Source organism: Ornithodoros turicata, unplaced genomic scaffold (assembly GCF_037126465.1).
Source record: "Ornithodoros turicata isolate Travis unplaced genomic scaffold, ASM3712646v1 Chromosome53, whole genome shotgun sequence".
Taxonomy (NCBI): domain Eukaryota; kingdom Metazoa; phylum Arthropoda; class Arachnida; order Ixodida; family Argasidae; genus Ornithodoros; species Ornithodoros turicata.
The window spans coordinates 31505-52901 of NW_026999381.1; the positions used below are offsets into that span (position 1 = coordinate 31505).

Below are 21397 nucleotides of genomic sequence, written 5' to 3' on the forward strand. Positions count from 1 at the left end.
CTCAAGGTTACTTTTCGACAAGCATCGTGCTTCTTTCTTAACAAGAAACAATGTCTGCAGGCTATTTCATCAGGAACGCCTCTCTGGCATCTCTTCTGTCTTGACTGGGAACCCTTGCAGATACGGCTGACCCTCTGAGAAACGGTGAGTCGACGCTTTCATTGATACACTGTTGAGCATTTTCGTGTTTGTTTGAGCTTGCAGAAACCGTTGCCGTATTTGTCTCACTTCTGGACCCACTTTTCTCTTTTTCGTAATTTACATGGGTCGAGGACAACAAACGATTTATTCCTCATGAAGGAAGAGGCAAGATATGCTCGTGTCTTGGAGTCTTCACGTACCAGCCCCTCAGATTCACAACTCCAAGAAGAAATGCAGCTCCCACCAGAGATGAGTGGTCAGCCCGTGAGAGTGAAATCGGAACCACCTGATGTTGCATGCCTGCCAGAAGAGAGGCAGATACGGCAACAGCATCACGACGAGTCTCCATCAGCAGCTGATGCTTGTGGTAAAATCTTTCTAAACAATTATACTTAAGGTGTGAATGTTTTATGGATAGGGTCTGATTCTTTTGGGTAATATACTACTTGTATACCTGAAGTGGATTTGGGAGAAAAGGTCAGGTGACAATTGAAATCCGTAATTCTGGGCGAAATCAGGTGCTGCATAGACGGATGTTATCGGGTTGTTATATTTTGTGTTGTTGGGTGTATAATGTGTTATTAAGTGCTGTCTGTAAACCGTTCGTGTTTGAAGCGCATATGCTGATCAAAAATATGTACCTCACTCTTTATAGGAACCAGCACAACACGAAATCTTTTCTGCATTGTTGCACTCGGATAATATCTACATACATCGCACATTCGTAAATTTGTAAATAGTAACTAGTAAATAGTGCAGGTAGTACGACCCGATACCCAAATTGGTCCTGAACTGATTCAGGAGGAAATAAACGGGGGGAATCGTGGTTAACCCGAAAAAGACAGACCCTGTTTATAGATTGTCCTTGAGGACAATGTCACAGTAAGACCTCCTAGACATGCCATTCAGACGACCAGCTCAGTTGGTAGCATGTTTGCGCAATGACCACAAGGTCACGGGTTGAAACCCGGGCGAGGACACCAGCTGCTTGACGGCAGAGTACAAGTTTCACACACCCGTACAACCATCGATCCATGAGAAATAGGCAACAAGGGCACGCGGGCGAGGGCTTTTAAAATAAACATTAAAAAATCCACGCTTAAAATTGAACTCTTCAGAATAATTGTTTAAAAATACTAAACTGCTTAAAAACACGTGCTCTCAAAATAAATGCGGTTAAAATAAATCGTGCTTAGGCATACGAAGGTGATGTTCCGTACGATAGTTTATGGGCAACATGATGTTCTTTTTTGGCAGAACACGCTATTGTGGTGTTTCGTACTCATGCCTGTACTGTTATCAATTACATTTCTTTGCCCAACAACTTTGGATTCCAAAATATCCAGTCTTAAAGTGATAGGGACGATGCACGTATGAACACACATGAATACATGGCATGAGCGTCGGTAAGATGGGGGAGAGAACATGGCTATCTGTTACACGTAGCAGGATTTAAAGTGGCGGCAATGTGAGTTGAAGCCAGGAGACAACACTTCGAATCCGAACCTCTACCGCTGCCTTAGCAGTTTTGTAGCGACTGCACACATGCTCGTTTGATACGATGGGCATAAGTAGGATTCAGTGCCTATATATAGAATTTCAGCTGCAAAGTAAAAGAAAAAAATCGTTTCATCCGAAAGCCCCAACACCTGCTCGGTAACGAGCGACGAATCGTCACTGAAAAGCACACTCAGAAATATTGCGCCAAAGTGCTCGTTTCCACTCAACAAACAAATATCCAGCTGACCATCTCAAGAAAAGAAAGGTTGAGAAAGCATGCACACACACACACACAAAAGAGGACTGACGGAGGGAGATAAAGACTGCCAGGACAGACGACAAAAAAAAATTGCCAGCTGCCAAAGGAGACAACATCGCCCCTCTAAGTTGGCAACACTGGCCACGGGTCACATACAGACAGACATCCTACGTCCGGTGCATCGAGATCTTCGGTCACACTTCTTACCCGGGCTAGCCCAAAGTGCGATGAGAGCACTATTTTCCGCGGCGGACGTAGAGCCGTCGACTGTCTACCAATCAGGGACGGTGCATTTTGAAAGATTTATTTCGAAGGCGTTTATTCTTCAAAGTTAATTTTTCGGAGTTTCCTTAAGCAGTGTGGATTTTCTTGTGATTTATATTGCGAGTAGATTTCTTTTTGAGTGTTTTATTTGTACACGATCTATTTCGACGTCGTCCCAGTGGATAAGCCGCAGAGCACCTGCAAGAAAAAAAAATCTCGTGTAAGCTGTGGCTAATACTCTGAGATTACGGTACATCCTGCAAGTCCTCCTGTGGAGTGTTGTGGAACAGGTGGCAATGACTGGAAGCCTTCTGACCATAGTAGAGTAGGACCAATACGTTTTGCATTTCGTGCAGCAAAAGATAAGGAGAACAGTCACAACAGCCATTTACGGTATTGTTGCGGCGGATGAAACTGATTTGTTCTCTTTTTTTTGCGCTTTCAGTGCTACAGTTGAAAAAAATCAATTTATAGTGCCGTGCCTGTAATGGCATTTTTCGTGCCTCAATCAGGATTTTGAGCCTAACACGAGTCTTTTTTTTTTTTGCCTAAAAATCAGGGCTCTACTCATCATCGTTGTTGTCTTACGATATGAAGGTAGAAAATTGTTATTAATATTATTGTTATAATAGTAGTATGACAGATGTTAGTAAGGCAGCGCTCACACAGGCCAGCTTCAGAACTGGTGGCAGTGAGACGGGACTATCAACTGGAGTTAGTGGAGATTGGTCACTGACCAAGAACTTCAAAAGTTGCTTGTGCCAATCGACCAATCAGCAAGAGGAGCAATGCCTCGTGACTCCCATTGGTATGACGTGATCTCGTTTATGCCAAACTATCGGGCATGGATTCAACTCCTGGATTCAACTGAGAGATCTTTTTTTTTCCACTAATGCCAAAGAAACATATCTGTAGGCATTCTCTTAAAGGAGTACTAAAATGCAAAGGCTAGTTCGACTCGGAGCAGAAAGCTGGCACATGTGAGAGTGGCTTAAGAAGATATCATATATCTGGTTATCTCACCCCTTATAAGAGGGTGGTTCCATAAGTTCCCGGCCCGGGGTAGAAAATGCGCACGAATTTGAAAGTGCGATTTAGGACGCGTGGCTTCATCTGTTTGAGGGCCGGAGCACCACCCTAAACCCTCTCCATGCTTTTGTCGGTTGGAGAGCGGCATTTCAAATAGCCAGAGTGCACTCTTCATTTAAAATGGAAAAAAAACCGAGTACCGCGCTGTGATAAAATTCTTGACAAAAGAGGGGCTTTCACCTAAAGAAATTAAAGCGCGACTGGACAACGTGTACAGGGAAGCCTCTCCATCGTACACAACGGTAAAAGACTGGGCTAAGCAGTTTCGACTGGGGCGAGAGTCCATTGAAGATGATCCACGCGATGGTCGTCCAGTGGAAGTGGTGACACAAGAAAATTTGTCTCTTGTCGAGGAGGAAGTGCTGAGCGACAGGCGTCTGAAGGTGAAGGAAATCTCAGAAAGGCAGGGGCTTTCCAAAACAACCGTTTTTCACATCATCCGCGAGGGTCTTCACATGAAAAAAGGTCAGTGCGAGATGAGTGCCACGACTTCTCTCGTCAGTTCAAAAGCAACAGTGCGTCGTCTGTGCCAAAGAGTTTTTGGAGCTCTGTCGAGAGAACGAAGAAGAAATATTGAAGTCAATTGTCACAGGGGATGAGACTATGGTGCTCTACTATGATCCCCTTTCGAAAAAGGAGTCGATGGAATGGCGCAAACCAGGAGAAGCACCCCAAGAAAAGCCAAGGTCACACAATCCACAAAGAAGATCATGGCAACAATATTTTGGGATTGTCACGGGATCCTCCTCATCGACTTCAAAGAGAGGAACACCACAGTGAATGAGACTTATTATGCTTCACTCCTGCACCGACTGCGAGACGCCATCAAGGAAAAGAGGCGTGGCAGGTTGAGTCGAGGTGTCTGGTTGCTCCAGGACAATGCCCCTGTCCACACGGCTTCTGTTGCCAAGGCTGCACTGAAGGAGTGCGGCTTCGGAGAAATCCACCACCCACCCTACAGTCCAGACTTGGCACCGGGTGACTACTTCCTGTTCTCAAGCTTGAAGAGGGATCTCAGAGGACGGAGATTTCAAAACGATAGTGAGGTGCAAGAGGCAGTTTTCCAGCGTTTTGCTGACAAAACTTCGGACTATTTTTTCGAGGGTATAAGAATGCTGGTTGAAAGGTGTCAAAAGTGCATCGAAGTTAAGGGTGACTATGTCGAAAAGTGATACACTTGTTTAGTCTCGATGACTATTAAAAGTTGGTCGGGCCGGAAACTTATGGAACCACCCTCGTAGTCAGAGTATTTCTAGTTTTGTCGACTGATGTTTTTGTATGCAATGTGTACGGATAGGTTAGAACAGGGTGTGATTAGCTTCAAAAAGGATATGGAGATAAACCATCCCATGAGATATGCAATGTGGCTTACTTCTTCCTTTTTTTGTTTTACTGCAGGAGTCACAGGTGGGATGTGTCGCATCAAAGAAGAACCTCAAGAGGACTCTGCGAATGAAGATCCAATCCTAGAAGTCAAGACAGAGCCTTACAATGTTGCAGTCTTGACAGAACAGGACCAGATGGGACACAACTGTGATTCAACATCGGAAGGTAAATACAAAGTGCTCAAGGGCATTTATACGCCCAGGCCTTGACACATGGGCAGTCTTCAATAACCACTGAAACCAACAGCCATTCAACATGTGTGTAGTGCTACCCACTGTAACCAGTCAGCCATCGAGAGTCAGTTAGATGCGATGCTCTTTGAAAACTCCATGCGTTGGTGGTGCTGCGCATGATCCCAATGGCCATTGGCTACAATGGTGATTGAAGACTGCCTATATGACAGGAATATTAGTCAACACCAAACCACATGGCATGGTACAGACAAGTAACAGGGATGCAACGGAAACCTTCAGTTTTCTGCTTGTCACGCACCAGCTGAGCCCGTTTATTGTAATTACATTGATTACTTATTATGATTACGATTTTGAGACAACGGTACCTCCAATATTAAGATCAAATTGCTGGTTCCTGTCATCTCACCCGTTGGAGCACATGTGAACGTGACATCAATATAAAGATAGTCGTGAAAGCGTCTGTCTGCATATATCGATCAGAGTTCTTCCGATGGATAGTCAGACGCATCCGCGCATGAGAGGAGGATGTTCCCTCTCCACATTGTTCTATCCACGTTAAGCTTTTTGCTTTTTTTTTTCTTGGTCTCTCTGTGCTACAATGGCGTCTGTGGTTCCCGGGCGTGTTTTACCGAGGAAAAGAACGCGGATCGCCCTGATGTTGCACATGCTTGGGGGACTTCCGAAACTTGAGTTGGCAGATGGTCGTGTGTCACCACCGAAACGCGTGTCGACGGATTATCCGCGGTTGAGATCGGGTTCGTCCTTCTGGACGATGCAGCTCCGATGGTGAGAATGATGATGTCTATGGCATTGGATGACGAGTACTGGACGAACAAAGTTGATCAATTGATAGATCTTTGGACGTCAATCTCAAAGGATACACGTGATGGAGAGCCTCACATTGAATCGCTGGGTACGTTGTCCTTGGAGAAAAGCTTTCGGCTCAAAGCCGAGCTTTAGAGCTGGACTAAATGCTTTCGCACTCGGAACAGAGGCTTGCACGTTCTACTTTTTCGTCGACAGTGTTCTACCTGCACCGTTCTTCTTCGTTGACGTGATCCAAACTGGCGATTTTGCAAAAAGCTTGTTTTGGAGGACAGCTCCAATATACAGCTATCAGATTTTGTGTACCAGTCAGTATAGTAATCAAATGGGGTAAACTTTTAAGCAGATGCGCTCTCCTGCGGAAAATTTGCAGAGTTGGCTGCGCATACGCGGAGGTTCTTTATCCAACTTGGCATTACGGCAATTTTTGCAGAATTTCACCCCATAGGTTGTGTTTCTAACTGCGAAAGGTAAGCATGCATGTGACTCAAGGAATCAAGTGTGATACCCAAAACGCACCAATGCGGGATCCACATCGCGCGCAGTCGTGATTAGGCAGCGATTGTGATTGCCCTCACCTGTGGACAAAGCGAGTCTCGGTGACAGAGATCAACAACGCACACACTTGTCCACCGTTCGCAAACATGCATAGCTGGGCAAACTCACTCATGAGGGCCCTCATGAGTGCCCCTCACCTCATGCCTTTGAGGTGAGGGTGAGTGAGGGCAAGCCCCCGATCAGGCCATCCGTGAGTGCACTCATGAGGTTCTTACCCTCATGAGGTCTCCTGTGAGTGCACTCATGAGGTCTTACCCTCACGAAGTCTCCTATGAGTGCACTCGTGACGTTTTGCCCCTCATGAGACCTGCTGTGAGTGCACTCATGAGGTCTGAGAGGCGCCAGGTCTGTGTGAGTGAACGCGCCAGGAACAGAGCAAAGCGTCCTCAGCTGACTGATTACTTGGTGATAGGGTTCCATCGACCCACCTACACGCAGTGTGCACTTTAAAGGGCTGGTGTGCCCGTTTTCAGCATTTTCGTATATGTCGCGCTGGAAACAGAGCAAAGTGTCTTGGCTGACTGATTACTTGGTGACATGGTTCCAGCGACCCAGCTACCGGCAGGGTGCACTTTAAAGGGCTGGTGTGCCCGTTTTTAGCAATTTTGTCTACGTCGCTCTGGGAACACAGCCACGCGTCCTGAGCTCACTAATTACTTGGTGATATGGTTCCAGCGACCTGACTACAGGCAGGGTGCACTTTAAAGGGCTAGTGTGCACGTTTTTAGCAATTTCGTCTACGTCGTGCTGGGAACACAGCCACATGTCCTGAGCTGACTAATTACTTGGTGATATGGTTCCAGCGACCCGACTACAGGCAGGGTGCACTTTAAAGGGCTGGTGTGCACGTTTTTAGCAATTTCGTCTACGTCGTGCTGGGAACACAGCCACGTGTCCTGAGCTGACTAATTACTTGGTGATATGGTTCCAGCGACCCGACTACAGGCAGGGTGCACTTTAAAGGGCACGTGTGCACGTTTTTAGCAATTTTGTCTACGTCGTGCTGGGCACACAGCCATGTGTCCTGAGCTGACTAATTACTTGGTGATATGGTTCCAGCGACCCGACTACAGGCAGGGTGCACTTTAAAGGGCCCGTGTGCACGTTTTTAGCAATTTCGTCTACGTCGCGCTGGGAACACAACAAAGCCTCCTGAGCTGACTGTTTACTTCATGATATGGTTCCAGCGATCCAGCTACCGGCAGGGTGCCCTTTAAAGGGCTGGTGTGCCCGTTTTTAGCAATTTCGTCTACGTCGCTCTGGGAAAACAGCCACGCGTCCTGAGCTCCCTAATTACTTGGTGGTATGGTTCCAGCGACCTGACTACAGGCAGGGTGCACCTTAAAGGGCTGGTGTGCACGTTTTTAGCAATTTCGTCTACGTCGTGCTGGGAACACAGCCACGTGTTCTGAGCTGACTAATTACTTGGTGATATGGTTCCAGCGACCCGACTACAGGCAGGGTGCACTTTAAAGGGCTGGTGTGCACGTTTTTAGCAATTTCGTCTACGTCGTGCTGGGAACACAGCCACGTGTCCTGAGCTGACTAATTACTTGGTGATATGGCTCCAGAGACCCGACTACAGGCAGGGTGCACTTTAAAGGGCCCGTGTGCACGTTTTTAGCAATTTCGTCTACGTCGTGCAGGGAACACAGCCACGTGTCCTGAGCTGACTAATTACTTGGTGATATGGTTCCAGCGACCCGACTACAGGCAGGATGCACTTTAAAGGGCCCGTGTGCACGTTTTTAGCAATTTCGTCTACGTCGTGCTGGGAACCCAGCCACGTGTCCTGAGCTGTCTAATTATTTGGTGATATGGTTCCAGCGACCCGACTACAGGCAGGGTGCACTTTAAAGGGCCCGTGTGCACGTTTTTAGCTATTTCGTCTACGTCATGCTGGGAACACAGCCACGTGTCCTGAGTTGACTGATTACTTGGTGATATGGTTCCAGCGACCCAACTATAGGCATGGTGCACTTTAAAGGGCCCGTGTGCACGTTTTTAGCAATTTCGTCTACGTCATGCTGGGAACACAGCCACGTGTCCTGAGCTGACTAATTACTTGGTGATATGGTTCCAGCAACCCGACTACAGGCAGGGTGCACTTTAAAGGGCTGGTGTGCCGCTTTTAGCAGTTTCGTATATGTCGCGCTGGGAACAGAGCAAAACGTTTTGGCTGACTGATTACTTGGGGACATGGTTCCAGCGACCCGACTACAGGCAGGGTGCACTTTAAAGGACTGGTGTGCCGTTTTTAGCAGTTTCGTATATGTCGCGCTGGGAACAGAGCAAAGCGTCTTGGCTGACTGATTACTTGGTGACATGGTTCCACGACCCGACTACAGGCAGGGTGCACCTTAAAGGGCCCGTGTGCACGTTTTTAGCAATTTCGTCTACGTCGTGCTGGGAACACAGCCACGTGTCCTGAGGTGACTAATTACTTGGTGATATGGTTCCGGCGACCCGACTACAGGCAGTGTGCACTTTAAAGGGCCCGTGTGCACGTTTTTAGCAATTTCGTCTACGTCGTGCTGGGAACACAGCCACGTGTCCTGAGCCGACTAATTACTTGGTGATATGGTTCCAGCGACCCGACTACAGGCAGGGTGCACTTTAAAGGGCTGGTGTGCACGTTTTTAGCAATTTCATCTACGTCGTGCTGGGAACACAGCCACGTGTCCTGAGCTGACTAATTACTTGGTGATATGGTTCCAGCAACCCGACTACAGGCAGGGTGCACTTTAAAGGGCTGGTGTGCCGTTTTTAGCAGTTTCGTATATGTCGCGCTGGGAACACAGCCACGCGTCCTGAGCTGACTAATTACTTGGTGATATGGTTCCAGCGACCCGACTACAGGCGGGGTGCACTTTAAAGGGCTGGTGTGCCGTTTTTAGCAGTTTCGTCTACGTTGTGCTGGGAACACAGCCACGTGTCCTGAGCTGACTAATTACTTGGTGATATGGTTCCAGCGACCCGACTACAGGCAGGATGCACTTTAAAGGGCTGGTGTGCACGTTTTTAGCAATTTCATCTACGTCGTGCTGGGAACGCAGCCACGTGTCCTGAGCTGACTAATTACTTGGTGATATGGTTCCAGCAACCCGACTACAGGCAGGGTGCACTTTAAAGGGCCCGTGTGCACGTTTTTAGCAATTTCGTCTACGTCGTGCTGGGAACACAGCCACGTGTCCTGAGCTGACTAATTACTTGGTGATATCGTTCCAGCGACCCGACTACAGGCAGGATGCACTTTAAAGGGCCCATGTGCACATTTTTAGCTATTTCATCTACGTCGTGCTGGGAACACAGCCACGTGTCCTGAGTTGACTGATTACTTGGTGATATGGTTCCAGCGACCCAACTACAGGCATGGTGCACTTTAAAGGGTCCGTGTGCACGTTTTTAGCAATTTCATCTACGTCGTGCTGGGAACACAGCCACGTGTCCTGAGCTGACTAATTACTTGGTGATATGGTTCCAGCGACCCGACTACAGGCAGGGTGCACTTTAAAGGGCCCGTGTGCACGTTTTTAGCAATTTCGTCTACGTCGTGCTGGGAACACAGCCACGTGTCCTGAGCTGACTAATTACTTGGTGATATGGTTCCAGCGACCCGACTACAGGCAGGGTGCACTTTAAAGGGCTGGTGTGCACGTTTTTAGCTATTTCGTCTACGTCGTGCTGGGAACACAGCCACGTGTCCTGAGTTGACTGATTACTTGGTGATATGGTTCCAGCGACCCAACTACTGGCATGGTGCACTTTAAAGGGTCCGTGTGCACGTTTTTAGCAATTTCATCTACGTCGTGCTGGGAACACAGCCACGTGTCCTGAGCTGACTAATTACTTGGTGATATGGTTTCAGCAACCCGACTACAGGCAGGGTGCACTTTAAAGGGCTGGTGTGCCGTTTTTAGCGGTTTCGTATATGTCGCGCTGGGAACACAGCTACGCGTCCTGAGCTGACTAATTACTTGGTGATATGGTTCCAGCGACCCGACTACAGGCAGGGTGCACTTTAAAGGGCTGGTGTGCCGTTTTTAGCAGTTTCGTCTACGTCGTGCTGGGAACACAGCCACGTGTCCTGAGCTGACTAATTACTTGGTGATATGGTTCCAGCGACCCGACTACAGGCAGGATGCACTTTAAAGGGCCCGTGTGCACGTTTTTAGCTATTTCGTCTACGTCGTGCTGGGAACAGAGCAAAGCATCTTGGCTGACTGATTACTTGGTGACATGGTTCCAGCGACCCGACTACAGGCAGGGTGCACTTTAAAGGGCCCGTGTGCACGTTTTTAGCAATGTCGTCTACGTTGCTCTGGGAACACAGCCACGCGTCCTGAGCTAACTAATTACTTGGTGATATGGTTCCAGTGACCCGACTACAGGCAGGGTGCACTTTAAAGGGCTGGTGTGCCCGTTTTTAGCAATTTCGTCTACGTCGCTCTGGGAATACAGCCACGCGTCCTGAGCTGACTAATTACTTGGTGATATGGTTCCAGCGACCCGACTACAGGCAGGGTGCACTTTAAAGGGCTGGTGTTACTCTTTTTTAGCAATTTCGTCTACGTCGCTCTGGGAACACAGCCACGTGTTCTGAGTTGACTGATTACTTGGTGATATGGTTCCAGCGACCCAACTACAGGCATGGTGCACTTTAAAGGGCCCGTGTGCACGTCTTTAGCAATTTTGTCTACGTCGCGCTGGGAACACAACAAAGCCTCCTGAGCTGACTGATTACTTCATGATATGGTTCCAGCGACCCAGCTACCGGCAGGGTGCATTTAAAGGGCTGGTGTGCCCGTTTTTAGCAATTTCGTCTACGTCGCTCTGGGAACACAGCCACGCGTCCTGAGCTGACTAATTACTTGGTGATATGGTTCCAGCGACCCGACTACAGCCAGGGTGCACTTTAAAGGGCTGGTGTGCCGTTTTTAGCAGTTTCGTATATGTCGCGCTGGGAACAGAGCAAAGCGTCTTGGCTGACTGATTACTTGGTGACATGGTTCCAGCGACCCAACTACCGGCAGAGTTCACTTTAAAGGGCTGATGTGCCCGTTTTTAGCAATTTCGTCCATGTCGCGCTGGGAACACAGCGAAGCGTCCTGAGCTGACTGATTACTTGGCGATATTGTTCCAGTGACCGAACTACCGGCAGGGTGCACTTTAAAGGGCTGATGTGCACGTTTTTAGCAATTTCGTCTACGTCGCACTGGGAACACAGCCAAGTGTCCTGGGCTTTGTTGTGTTCCCAGCGCGACGTAGACGAAATTGGTAAAAACGTGCACACCAGCCCTTTAAAGTGCACCCTGCCTGTAGTTTGGTCGCTGGAACAATATCGCCAAGTAATCAGTCAGCTCAGGACGCTTCGCTGTGTTCCCAGTGCGACGTAGACGAAATTGCTAAAAACGGGCACACCAGCCCTTTAAAGTGCACCGTGCTGGTAGTTGGGTGGCTGGAACCATGTCACCAAGTATTCAGTCAGCCAAGACGCTTTGCTCTGCTTCCAGCGCGACATATACGAAACTGGTGAAAACGGGCACACCAGACCTTTAAAGTGCACACTGCGTGTAGGTGGGTCGATGGAACCATATCACCAAGTAATCAGTCAGGTGAGGACGCTTTGCTCTGTTCCCGGCGCGACATACATGAAATTGCTAAAAACGGGCACACCAGCCCTTTAAAGTGCACACTGCCTGTACTTGGGTCGCTGGAACCATATTGCCAAGTAATCAGTCAGCTCAGGACGCTTTGTTGTGTTCCCAGCGCGACGTAGACGAAATTGCTAGATACATGCACACCAGCGCTTTAAAATGTACACAGCCAGTGGTTCTGTCGCTGGAACCATATCATCAATCTTCATAATTTAATTTGCGCACGTCTGGAATGCGTTATTTGACCTCATTTCTGAATGCCCTCATACTGACGTTACATACCTCAGGCCTCACCAGTGACTTCACTCACAGAGACCTGGTGCCCCTCAAACCTCATGAGTGCACTCACAGGAGGTCTCATGAGGGGCACAACCTCATGAGTGCACTCACGGAGACCTTATGATGAGGGTAAGACCCTCAGGGCTTGCGTTTGTGAGGGCGATTGAGGGCATGTGTCTGTGAGGGCCGTGAGGGTGAGGGCAAGTGAAGGCATGTGCCCGTGAGGGCCATGAGGGTGAGGGCGAGTGAGGTTTCACCAAAATGCCCACCTATGCAAACATGACTACACACATTTCAAGGAGGGTCGGCGCTGAGGCTTCCTTTCACCCTCTCCTTCTCGCCATTCACACTGCCACTTCTGGGTTGGCAAGATGGCGGCGATGTCAGCGGCCCCCACTAAGAAAACAACATCGACGAATGCAGAAACAGATTAAATATCATTGGTATTAATGTGAATACTGTTCAAGTAGTCATCCTCGACCAGTGTTTCGTTTTAATTTGAAACTTTTGAGAGTGTTGTGCAAAGTTTCCACCAGAGGGCTGCAAATGAAAACCAAGATCATGAACGTGAAGTGCGGACGGTACAGCGTGCTCAGCGGGATTGCAGCGACCAGGATGGCGGGGCAATTCAGATTGTGTGCAACAGTGCGTTTTGGGTATAAAATGATGTGAGCGCAAACTATTGTTAAGACAACTTGTAATTTGGAACATCGGCTTAAATTCTAATGCTGTAGCTGAACGCTCTAATACCGTTGTCACAAGGGCAATCTTCAACGACCATCGAGATTGATGACCATTGAAGATGCAGGTAGGGCCCCCTAGCATGTAATGTGTCAGCCTACCAGGAAACATTGGATCCAACACTCATTCAGAAGTTGATGCGCCGCCTGCTTGATGGCGCCGCTTGCTTTTTCAGTGGTCAATGGTCGTTGGTTTCAGTGGAGACTGCCTATGTGACGCGGTAATAAGATTAGACTGATTAGATTGGACATAAACTTCAATAAAAAAATTGTACGCATTCATTTCGGTACGCTGAGTAGAGCACCAAGTACCTTTTTTTTATTTTAAATGTATCTTTGGCCCGTTGGGAGCTCCCGGGCAATTGGAATATAGTCAAGGTTGTTCCAATTCCTAAAACAGGTTGCAAACTAAACATTGCAAGTCACCGGCCGATACCCTTCTGAACACATGTACTAAGGTATTAGAATGCATATCATATATAAGCATGTTTCCAAATACATATCTGGAAAGTAAGAATTTATTCTCTAGCAGTCAACATGGCTTTCGCCACGGTCTATAAGCACAGTGACACAGCATGTGAACACAACCGACGATCTTGCTAAAGTTATTGACGCTTGTGGACAAGTCGACGCTATTTCTCTGGATTTCGCTAAAGCATTCGGTAGAGTCTCTCGCGGGAAATTATTATTAAAGTTGAAGGAAATTGTAAGAGATGAACTTTATACCTGGTTTTCCAATTACCTTTATAGTAGAAAACAATTTGTCCACGCAAATAACGCTGACTCACCCTTCGTAACAGTTACACCCGGTGTTCCCCCAGGGCTCGGTCCTGGGTCCTTTGTTGTTTTTAGTTCTAATAAATGATGTTGGCATGGGTATCGATGTTAAAGTGAACTTTTTTGCCGATGACCTGTATTCTATAAAGGGATCAATGGCGGTGATGACTATGCAAGTTTAAATAATTGTTTGCAGAAAATGGCAGCTGGTGTGAGACATGTTACCTATTAACATAAATAAGTGTGTGGTCATGAGTGTCACTCGCAAAAGGAAACCGCTCACTTTTGATTACTGTATTAACTCGATGAATCTCTCGAGGGTCTCTGAATACAAATACCTGGGCGTTTTTCTTACGTCAGACTCGCGCTGGAATAAGCACATCCAATACATAACAAAGAAGGCTAACGAGAAATTGTGGTTTCCAAATACATCATTTTCGTGAATGCACAACTCGTACTATGTTAACAGCATTCATAACATTAGTTAGCCCTGTGTTGGAATATAGCGATATTGTTTGGGGCCTTTACACCACTGCGAATATATCTGACTTCTTTAATCCGTTAAAAGGAGAGCGTTACGTTTTATTTTCAAGTCGCGCTATCGTCACACCTCAGTTACTCCTCTTGACGCATGGAGTGGCTTAAAGGGGGCTTAAGTGGCTTAAACAGCGTCGGAAAGCTAAAGTAGATGTTAGAGGACGTATTATGCCCCAAAATTTTATGTCAGTACTGCCATTTGGTCCGTTCCTCTGCGGATAAATCGTGAAAATTAGAAAACCGCCGCTGCCTAGTAGGCTATACGTACCTGTGTTTCAGCTCCTTTCCGTGAGATGGCGAAACGGTCGAACGCGGCGTTGCAGACGACATCGAAACCTGAACAGGTGGAACTGAATGCGGAATCGTACTCTGCAACGCCGCATTCGACCGTTTCGCCATTTGACGGAAAGAATCTGAAACACAGGTACATATAGCCGTTTAGGCAGCAGCGATTTTTAAATTTTCACGATTTATCCGCAGAGAAACGGACGAAGCGGCATTATTGACACAAAATTTTGGGGCATAATACATCTTCTAACATCTGCTTTAGCTTCCCGACACTGTTCTAATTTATTTTATCTTCGTTACAAACCACGCGAAGTTTATCTCGGTGAACCCTGTACTTCCTTTCTCTGCTCGACCAACGTCACCGTGCAGTAGTCACAGTACCATATTCCTGCGCTGCTTTTTCACTTTCATAGAAGCAGACGACAGTTGTTCCTTTCGGCCTGTGTCTGCGTGGTCTGATCCCCAATCTTCGTTCACTGTTTTGTTCCGGGAACGTAATGCAGCGGCTAGGACCGGTCGGCGCGGTATGCTACTCATCCGCTCCCTGCAGGGTGACGTAAAGGGTGACGCCCTCGGAAGGGAAAAGTTTTTGAGACTCCTCTTCACATTCCCGTTTAGCTTTGATTGGTTGCTTATTTGAGGCTTAATTCGTCACACGACAAACAAAGTTGATGGGAAGTTGAAGTCGTTGAAGTTGATGGCACGTGTACCGTGGGCTCTATGCATCAACCACGATGTGCAGCAATTTTTTTTCACAGATCGTTCGAAAAAAAAAAATTATTGAAAAAAAAAAAGATTATTGACAATGGTTGATTTGGATTCCATCATAGCGACTACATCACTCTGCACGTACCCAGATCAACAATGGCTAAGCCATCAGCTCATCACACTCAGAACATTCCATTGCGGGTTAAAATAGTCGTTCTTTCCTCGAACCGTCGAAGAATGGAATTCTCTCTCATCTGCTCGCCCTGTCCTCGCTCTGTCACGGCACTTGTGAAAGGCAACTCGGGTGGCGTGGTGAGTGCTTAAAGTGCTTTAAAAAAAATTTACCACAAGGATTGTGACACAGCAGTAACCCTTGCGGTGTCAGGAACATACATACGAAATATCGCATTCCCAAAGTGCGCAGATTTTATTCCAACGAATTACGCGCTGTGAGCGCTTTGTCTCTGTGAAGCAATAGGGCGCTGAAAGCAACTCTGCCGACGTCATCCTGCATGGAAGAATGCAAGCTTCGTAGCAGACGACAATGCCCGGTGTCGCCACAGTATCTTCCTCCGGGCGAACCGCTGTGTGCCTTGCGTGTTGGTTTCGGTTTGGTAGTGTCATCATTTACGAATTAATTACTCGCACAAAATGAATGCGTATGTTGTATTCGGTATCCAGGGAGCGGTCCGTGTTCGGTATAATGCTCACCTAATTTTTTAAAAATCCTTCCGAAGTCTCCCTTTAAGGACAGAGCATATTTCTGGTCGGTTAGCATTCTCGTAGGAGCCCGAGATTATTCGTGCTTGTAGAGGAGGTGATGTCTCTCTACATGAGTCCCTGACTAATGATGATCTAACGTCCCTGGCTCGTTCTCGAAGTTAGACCCCATAACCGCTTTGGGCGAGCGTCACTTGTCTTCAGAAAAACAGATTTCGTTTGATTCCTTTGGAAAGTTGTGACTCGTCCACGTGACGTTCTGGTTCTGCAAGGGTGTAGGGGGCAGCACTGTATGCTTTGGAGTGAACTTCGTGTCGTCGTTTGAAGATAAAAACGTGAGCTGACAGCTCAGGTTTTTAAACAGTTTTTAAACTTCTCGTGCATCGCGTTTCTTACAAAAACAAAGTTACTACGAGGCTTGTGAGGACTCGGGCATTCACACCAGCGGTATGTGTCCAGGAAGCAGAGAAGAAAGCGGTTATATTTGGAGCATCTGAGTTCTTCAGGCAAAGAGGACGATGCCAGTGTGGCTGGTTTAGCAAGCAGCCATCACTGGTGTTCTGTCAACAAAGAATGGCCCACCGCCTGCTCCTCGTTGGTCCCCATTCATTTTCGGGGCATTCGGGAAGCATTTCGATATATCGGGTCTTGATGAATTTACCGAATGCTTTGAGCTTCCTAGATTTGTGTATTCTCTCTGTCACCTTTCTGCAGAATGTAACATCTCCATCATCTCTTTACATAGAGCAGAAATTTTTCTGCCAGCCTCTATGGAATGCCACTTACTGCAAAGAAAAAAAAAAACGAATTTAGTGAACAAAATTAGGTATTTTTCGAAACGTTCGAGGGGTTAACTTTTTAATCGGGATTTCGGGCAGAAGCGGGCACAGGGCAGGTTGAGTGGACCATCCTAGTTGCAAGCCGTACTTAAAGTCTAACAGATCCTGAAACACGCACATGCGTGAAAATATCCATCCTCAAACTTTGATATGCAAATGAGCCGAAGCCACTGTGAGTGTGGTGTAAAAGAGAGCTTACGTTCCGCGTGCACAACGGTAACAAAATATGAACAGTTTTTTTCCAGTCTACTCTGAAGGGCTGAGCTAGTACATCGTTGGCCAGTTTTGACTGGAATGGCTCACCTGTGTCAAATTAGCGTAATGGCTCGAAAGCCCTTCGTGCACGTTCACGGTCACATGATGGCGGAGATAAGCCGTGCACATTTAAGCATAATTATATGACATTGAAACAAAAATTAACAAAAATGCTCATATAGGAAAAGAAACAAAATGCTGTGACTGTTTAGAATGGAGCTTGGATTGTTCTGTGCGAAAGTCCTAGACTTCACTTCTTGGCAAATGCCGGAGCATGGTGCGAGCTGCTTTGAGTTTGTGGCCTCAATCGTGCACAGTGAGGATTATTTGTGGAGTTGGAATGCAAACGGCATGACAGGGCTTTGTGAATGTGGCGCCACCTAGTTTTTCAAAAGCCCGGAGTCAAATATGCTCCTCGTCTGGTATGCCCTCGTAATGTCCGATTTGTGAAATTTCAGATGCAAGAGACATCAGTGTTACGCTCCATATTAAGGACAAGCCCAGATGCACATGTGAACAAGAATACTCAGGTTACATTTCTTCATATGCACAGTTAAAGATCAGCACAGCAACAGTTGAACTGCAGCTCGACAGCACTGCACTAGTCACTACGAACGATCGACACGCTGAGCAACACAGAGACCAAAGCAAGCCACAGGCACTTGCATGCATGTCGAAAGCCAGCCTCGAATGCCACATGTTTGGAGACTGTCACAAAGAGTCTGAAAAGTGTTCCACTACTCCTCCGTCGGATGTTCAGATGGGAGGGATGGGTTCTGGGTGCAACACTTGTCCCTCTGCATTCTCGTGGTCTGCAGGAGACGAGGACCACATGGCTTCAGAGTTCAGCATGAGCCGGAACCTACAGCAGCACAAGAGGACATATTCATCCAAGAAGCCATACAAGTGCGATGTCTGCCCTGCGGAGTTCACCCGGAATGCTCACCTAGAGCAGCACAAGCGGACACACACTGGCGATAAACCATACAAGTGCAATGTCTGCCCTGCTGAGTTCAGCCAGCGCGGGAACCTACAGCGTCACAAGTGCACACACGGGGGCGAGAAGCCATACAAGTGCGATGTCTGCCATGCAGGGTTCAGCCTGATTGGGCACCTACAGCGTCACAAGCGGACACACACGGGTGAGAAGCCATACGAGTGCGATGTCTGCCCTGCAGTGTTCAGCCAAAGCTGGCACCTACAGCGACACAAGCGAACACACACGGGTGAGAAGCCTTACAAGTGCGACGTCTGCCCTGCGAAGTTCAGCAGGGGCTGGAACCTAAAGCAGCACATGCGGACACACATGGTCAACAAGCCATACAAGTGCGACCTCTGCCCTGCAGCCTTCAGACAGAATGTAACCTTGTCACGTCACAAGCGAACACACACGCGTGAACAGCCATAAAATTGCAACCTCCGTCCTACAGTGTTCATCCACAGCGCAAACTGTGAAACATGTGCAGTCTCTGTCCTGCAGACCTGAGGCACAGCACAAACCTGCAGTGTAACAAGAAGACCTACATGGGTGTGAAGGCATACAAGTGCAACCTCTCTGCTGCTGAGTTCATGTAGAGGAGGAACACACAGAGTTAGAAAAGAAACTGCTAGAGCTAGTTCATCCAGAGCTCAAAACCTGTGGCTTAACATGTAGCCAGGACACACTTGTGAAGGCAACCATGCAAGTGCTTAGAGTCCGCGTGCACGTGAAAGTGCACCAGTCCTGGGGCTGTCGCATGTGTTTGACGCAGACACCTGAAGACGCATATGCTAATGGACAGATAAGGGAAAGCTGTATCGATGCGATTTGTATCCCACCGTAATTTACTTGTGTTTGGCACTTTGAAACTCGCACACACGAACAGGCAGAGGGTAAAAAGAGTTGGGTTCGGGGATGACACATGCGAAACGTAAACAAATAAACAATGAAGGGACACCCATACAGTGCCTCTGAATTGCTAAGCAAGGTTTATTTTCATGAACAACATATGCATTGCATTGTTTCTCGCTTGCCTCTTTATTGCTTTGCCTTTTATTCCTTTCTCCTCTTTATTTCTGTTTATTATGATGATGAATGCTTCTTTTACGCCCTGCATCTCCTCAGCTGATAAGATAAACGAATAAATCAACCCAAAGAAATAAAATAATATTTCTAGACGACGTCACAACTTGTAAGAAGAATGCCCACTGTTACCTTTCGTATTACGAGCATCTATTGTACAATGCGTTGAAAGTTGTAACAATTTGTGAATGGCATCTCAGGAGAAATCGCGGAATGACAATCGTGTATGGTATGAGAGATTAAAGGCTGTGACCTCAGTCTCGAGAACGTTTCTTTCTTTCTTTTTTTTTTTCAACCGAGAGGGTTGACCCTAGACTGCAACTACTAGAAGTACAGCTCCCGTCAACAACACGGGAAGACGAAATGGTCTCGTTCCGTCAGATGCGCTTCCAAGGAATGAAACATGCACGCATCTCTGCACTTAACCTATAGTCAGAACAGGCAGTAAAAATGTGTCATATATGCCGTAAAAACTCGTGCTGTATACGAAGATGTAAACTTATATTTAACCGGATATGTTGTGGTTGCAGTGAAAGGTAAGCAAAGCGGATATTCAGAAAAAAATATCACGAGGCCGTGTTTGAAATGATTGGAACTGTTAACGAAAATGTTTGCCGCAAGATACCGTTCAATATTGTCTGGAGTGAAGTTCTGGCGCCTGTCAACCAAAACTATGCCAAAACGTTCTTATAGTTCGAAAGTGACCCGTATACGTCGCATGTTGTGTGTGGAGCCAGTAGCGTAGCCACGGGGGGGCTAGGGGGGGCTCGAGCCCCCCCCAACCTGCCGCGGACCGACCAACGCAAATCGTGCAAAACCGAGGAGAGCATAATATATGGAGGTGGCAGAGGGGACCAGAGTGACGATCGCGAAAGTTCTTGCAGGTCATGGCGTCTATCTAAGCAACACTCTTGAATGGTTTTCAAAGTATGAGCTTTTCAAAATAATTCCAATCTCGTGACACCACCTCATTGGTCATGACAGCCTATACATGTAATTGTATTGTGAAAGTCCAAATCGAGATCAGTGGTCCAAATCAACTATTTTCGTTCCTTCTTCTTCTTCGTTCTCTTTTTTTTTTTTTTTTGCAGCCGCATTTTGTAGTGCCCATAAGTATGTGTGGTGAAGTGGGGCGAGTTTTCGTATCGAGCCCCCCCCCTACCTTGGAGGTCTGGCTACGCCACTGTGTGGAGCATACATGAAGGCTGAAAGTAAGGTGAGCGGGCACAACCTCCAGTAGAGTGGCGTCAAGAATCGAAGCAAACAGATCGCCGACTACTCTGAGACTGGTAAGACTGGTAAAAATTTTCTTCACGTCTGACACCACCTTGTTGACGTGTGGGTAGGGCCCCCTGACTTACTATGCCACACGCTTGAGACCGTGCACCAAACACGTTATGTGCACGAGGGCTGGATAGAAAAATTTCAGGGAGAGCCTTTGTCGTGTACGCAGCTGCACCTGCGTAAAATATCCTAAACTTCTCTCTGCCCCCATCTGGCCAGAGTAGCTTGAGAACATCGTTTACGAATCTATAGCTACGGTACCATGGTTTGTTTTCTCGAGTGTTGACCTCGCTAGCAGATAAGGCCTCTGGACCTTCGATTATCAAGTTTTCCAACAAGAAGATGTGCCACGTAGCGACCGCAAGCGTCCGTCGTCTCATCCGCAGCAGCCCATATTTGGGGCATTAGCAACAGAGCGCCTTCCTTCATTCATGTCTTTCTCGTACACAAGAGACAGGTAATTCTTTCGGAGAGTTGATTCTGCCGGTATCTTCCTGGGAGTATACTTCTCGAGGCATTTTCTTAGTGTTGGGTTTTCGAGCTTCCACCACGGAATATATTAGTTGTGACGAGCGCTTCAGAGAGGTCCTCTGCACAAAATTCGTCAAGCTCAAGACGAGAGCTCACGGCGTGGGGATGTAGACGTTGTGAAGTTCTGCTCACCTTCCCTTTTTCAGAAATGAGCGACATCACATGCTGGTCCACTTGAAACTTCCTTTCTGCATTGACCTATAAGAGACAGAAAAAAAAGGGAAATAACGGAAAAATCGAGTCTCGAAACAGCCGGGACAGTTGAATTTCTGCGAAGTAAATAAATACCAAGGAACGACTTCGATTTTAGCGTCGTTAATAAGCGTCCTTGCGCGTACATTGTGTCGCAAGCGAGTCCCCATTTACGCTTATTTGCTCTAAACATTCCCGTTCGTAATCCTCCCCAATGCATGAAAGCCCATGCTTTGTAATGCGTGTTTCTTTCTTACCTTCTCGCAAATCCTCCAGAATAATATCTTTCCGTCGGTGCACAAATCTGGGTTC

At 47.3% G+C, this 21397-nt stretch overlaps 1 protein-coding gene across 1 annotated transcript; it reads left to right on the plus strand.

Moving 5' to 3' along the window:
• The first annotated feature begins 294 nt into the window (after nt 1-294).
• LOC135374301 (zinc finger protein 468-like) lies at nt 295-19336 on the plus strand. The gene is made up of 3 exons (XM_064607284.1): nt 295-508; nt 4652-4804; nt 17475-19336. The coding sequence occupies exons 1-3, from the start codon at nt 295-297 to the stop codon at nt 18422-18424; spliced, it is 1317 nt and encodes a 438-aa protein (XP_064463354.1). The 3' UTR covers nt 18425-19336.
• Nucleotides 19337-21397: the final 2061 nt, after the last annotated feature.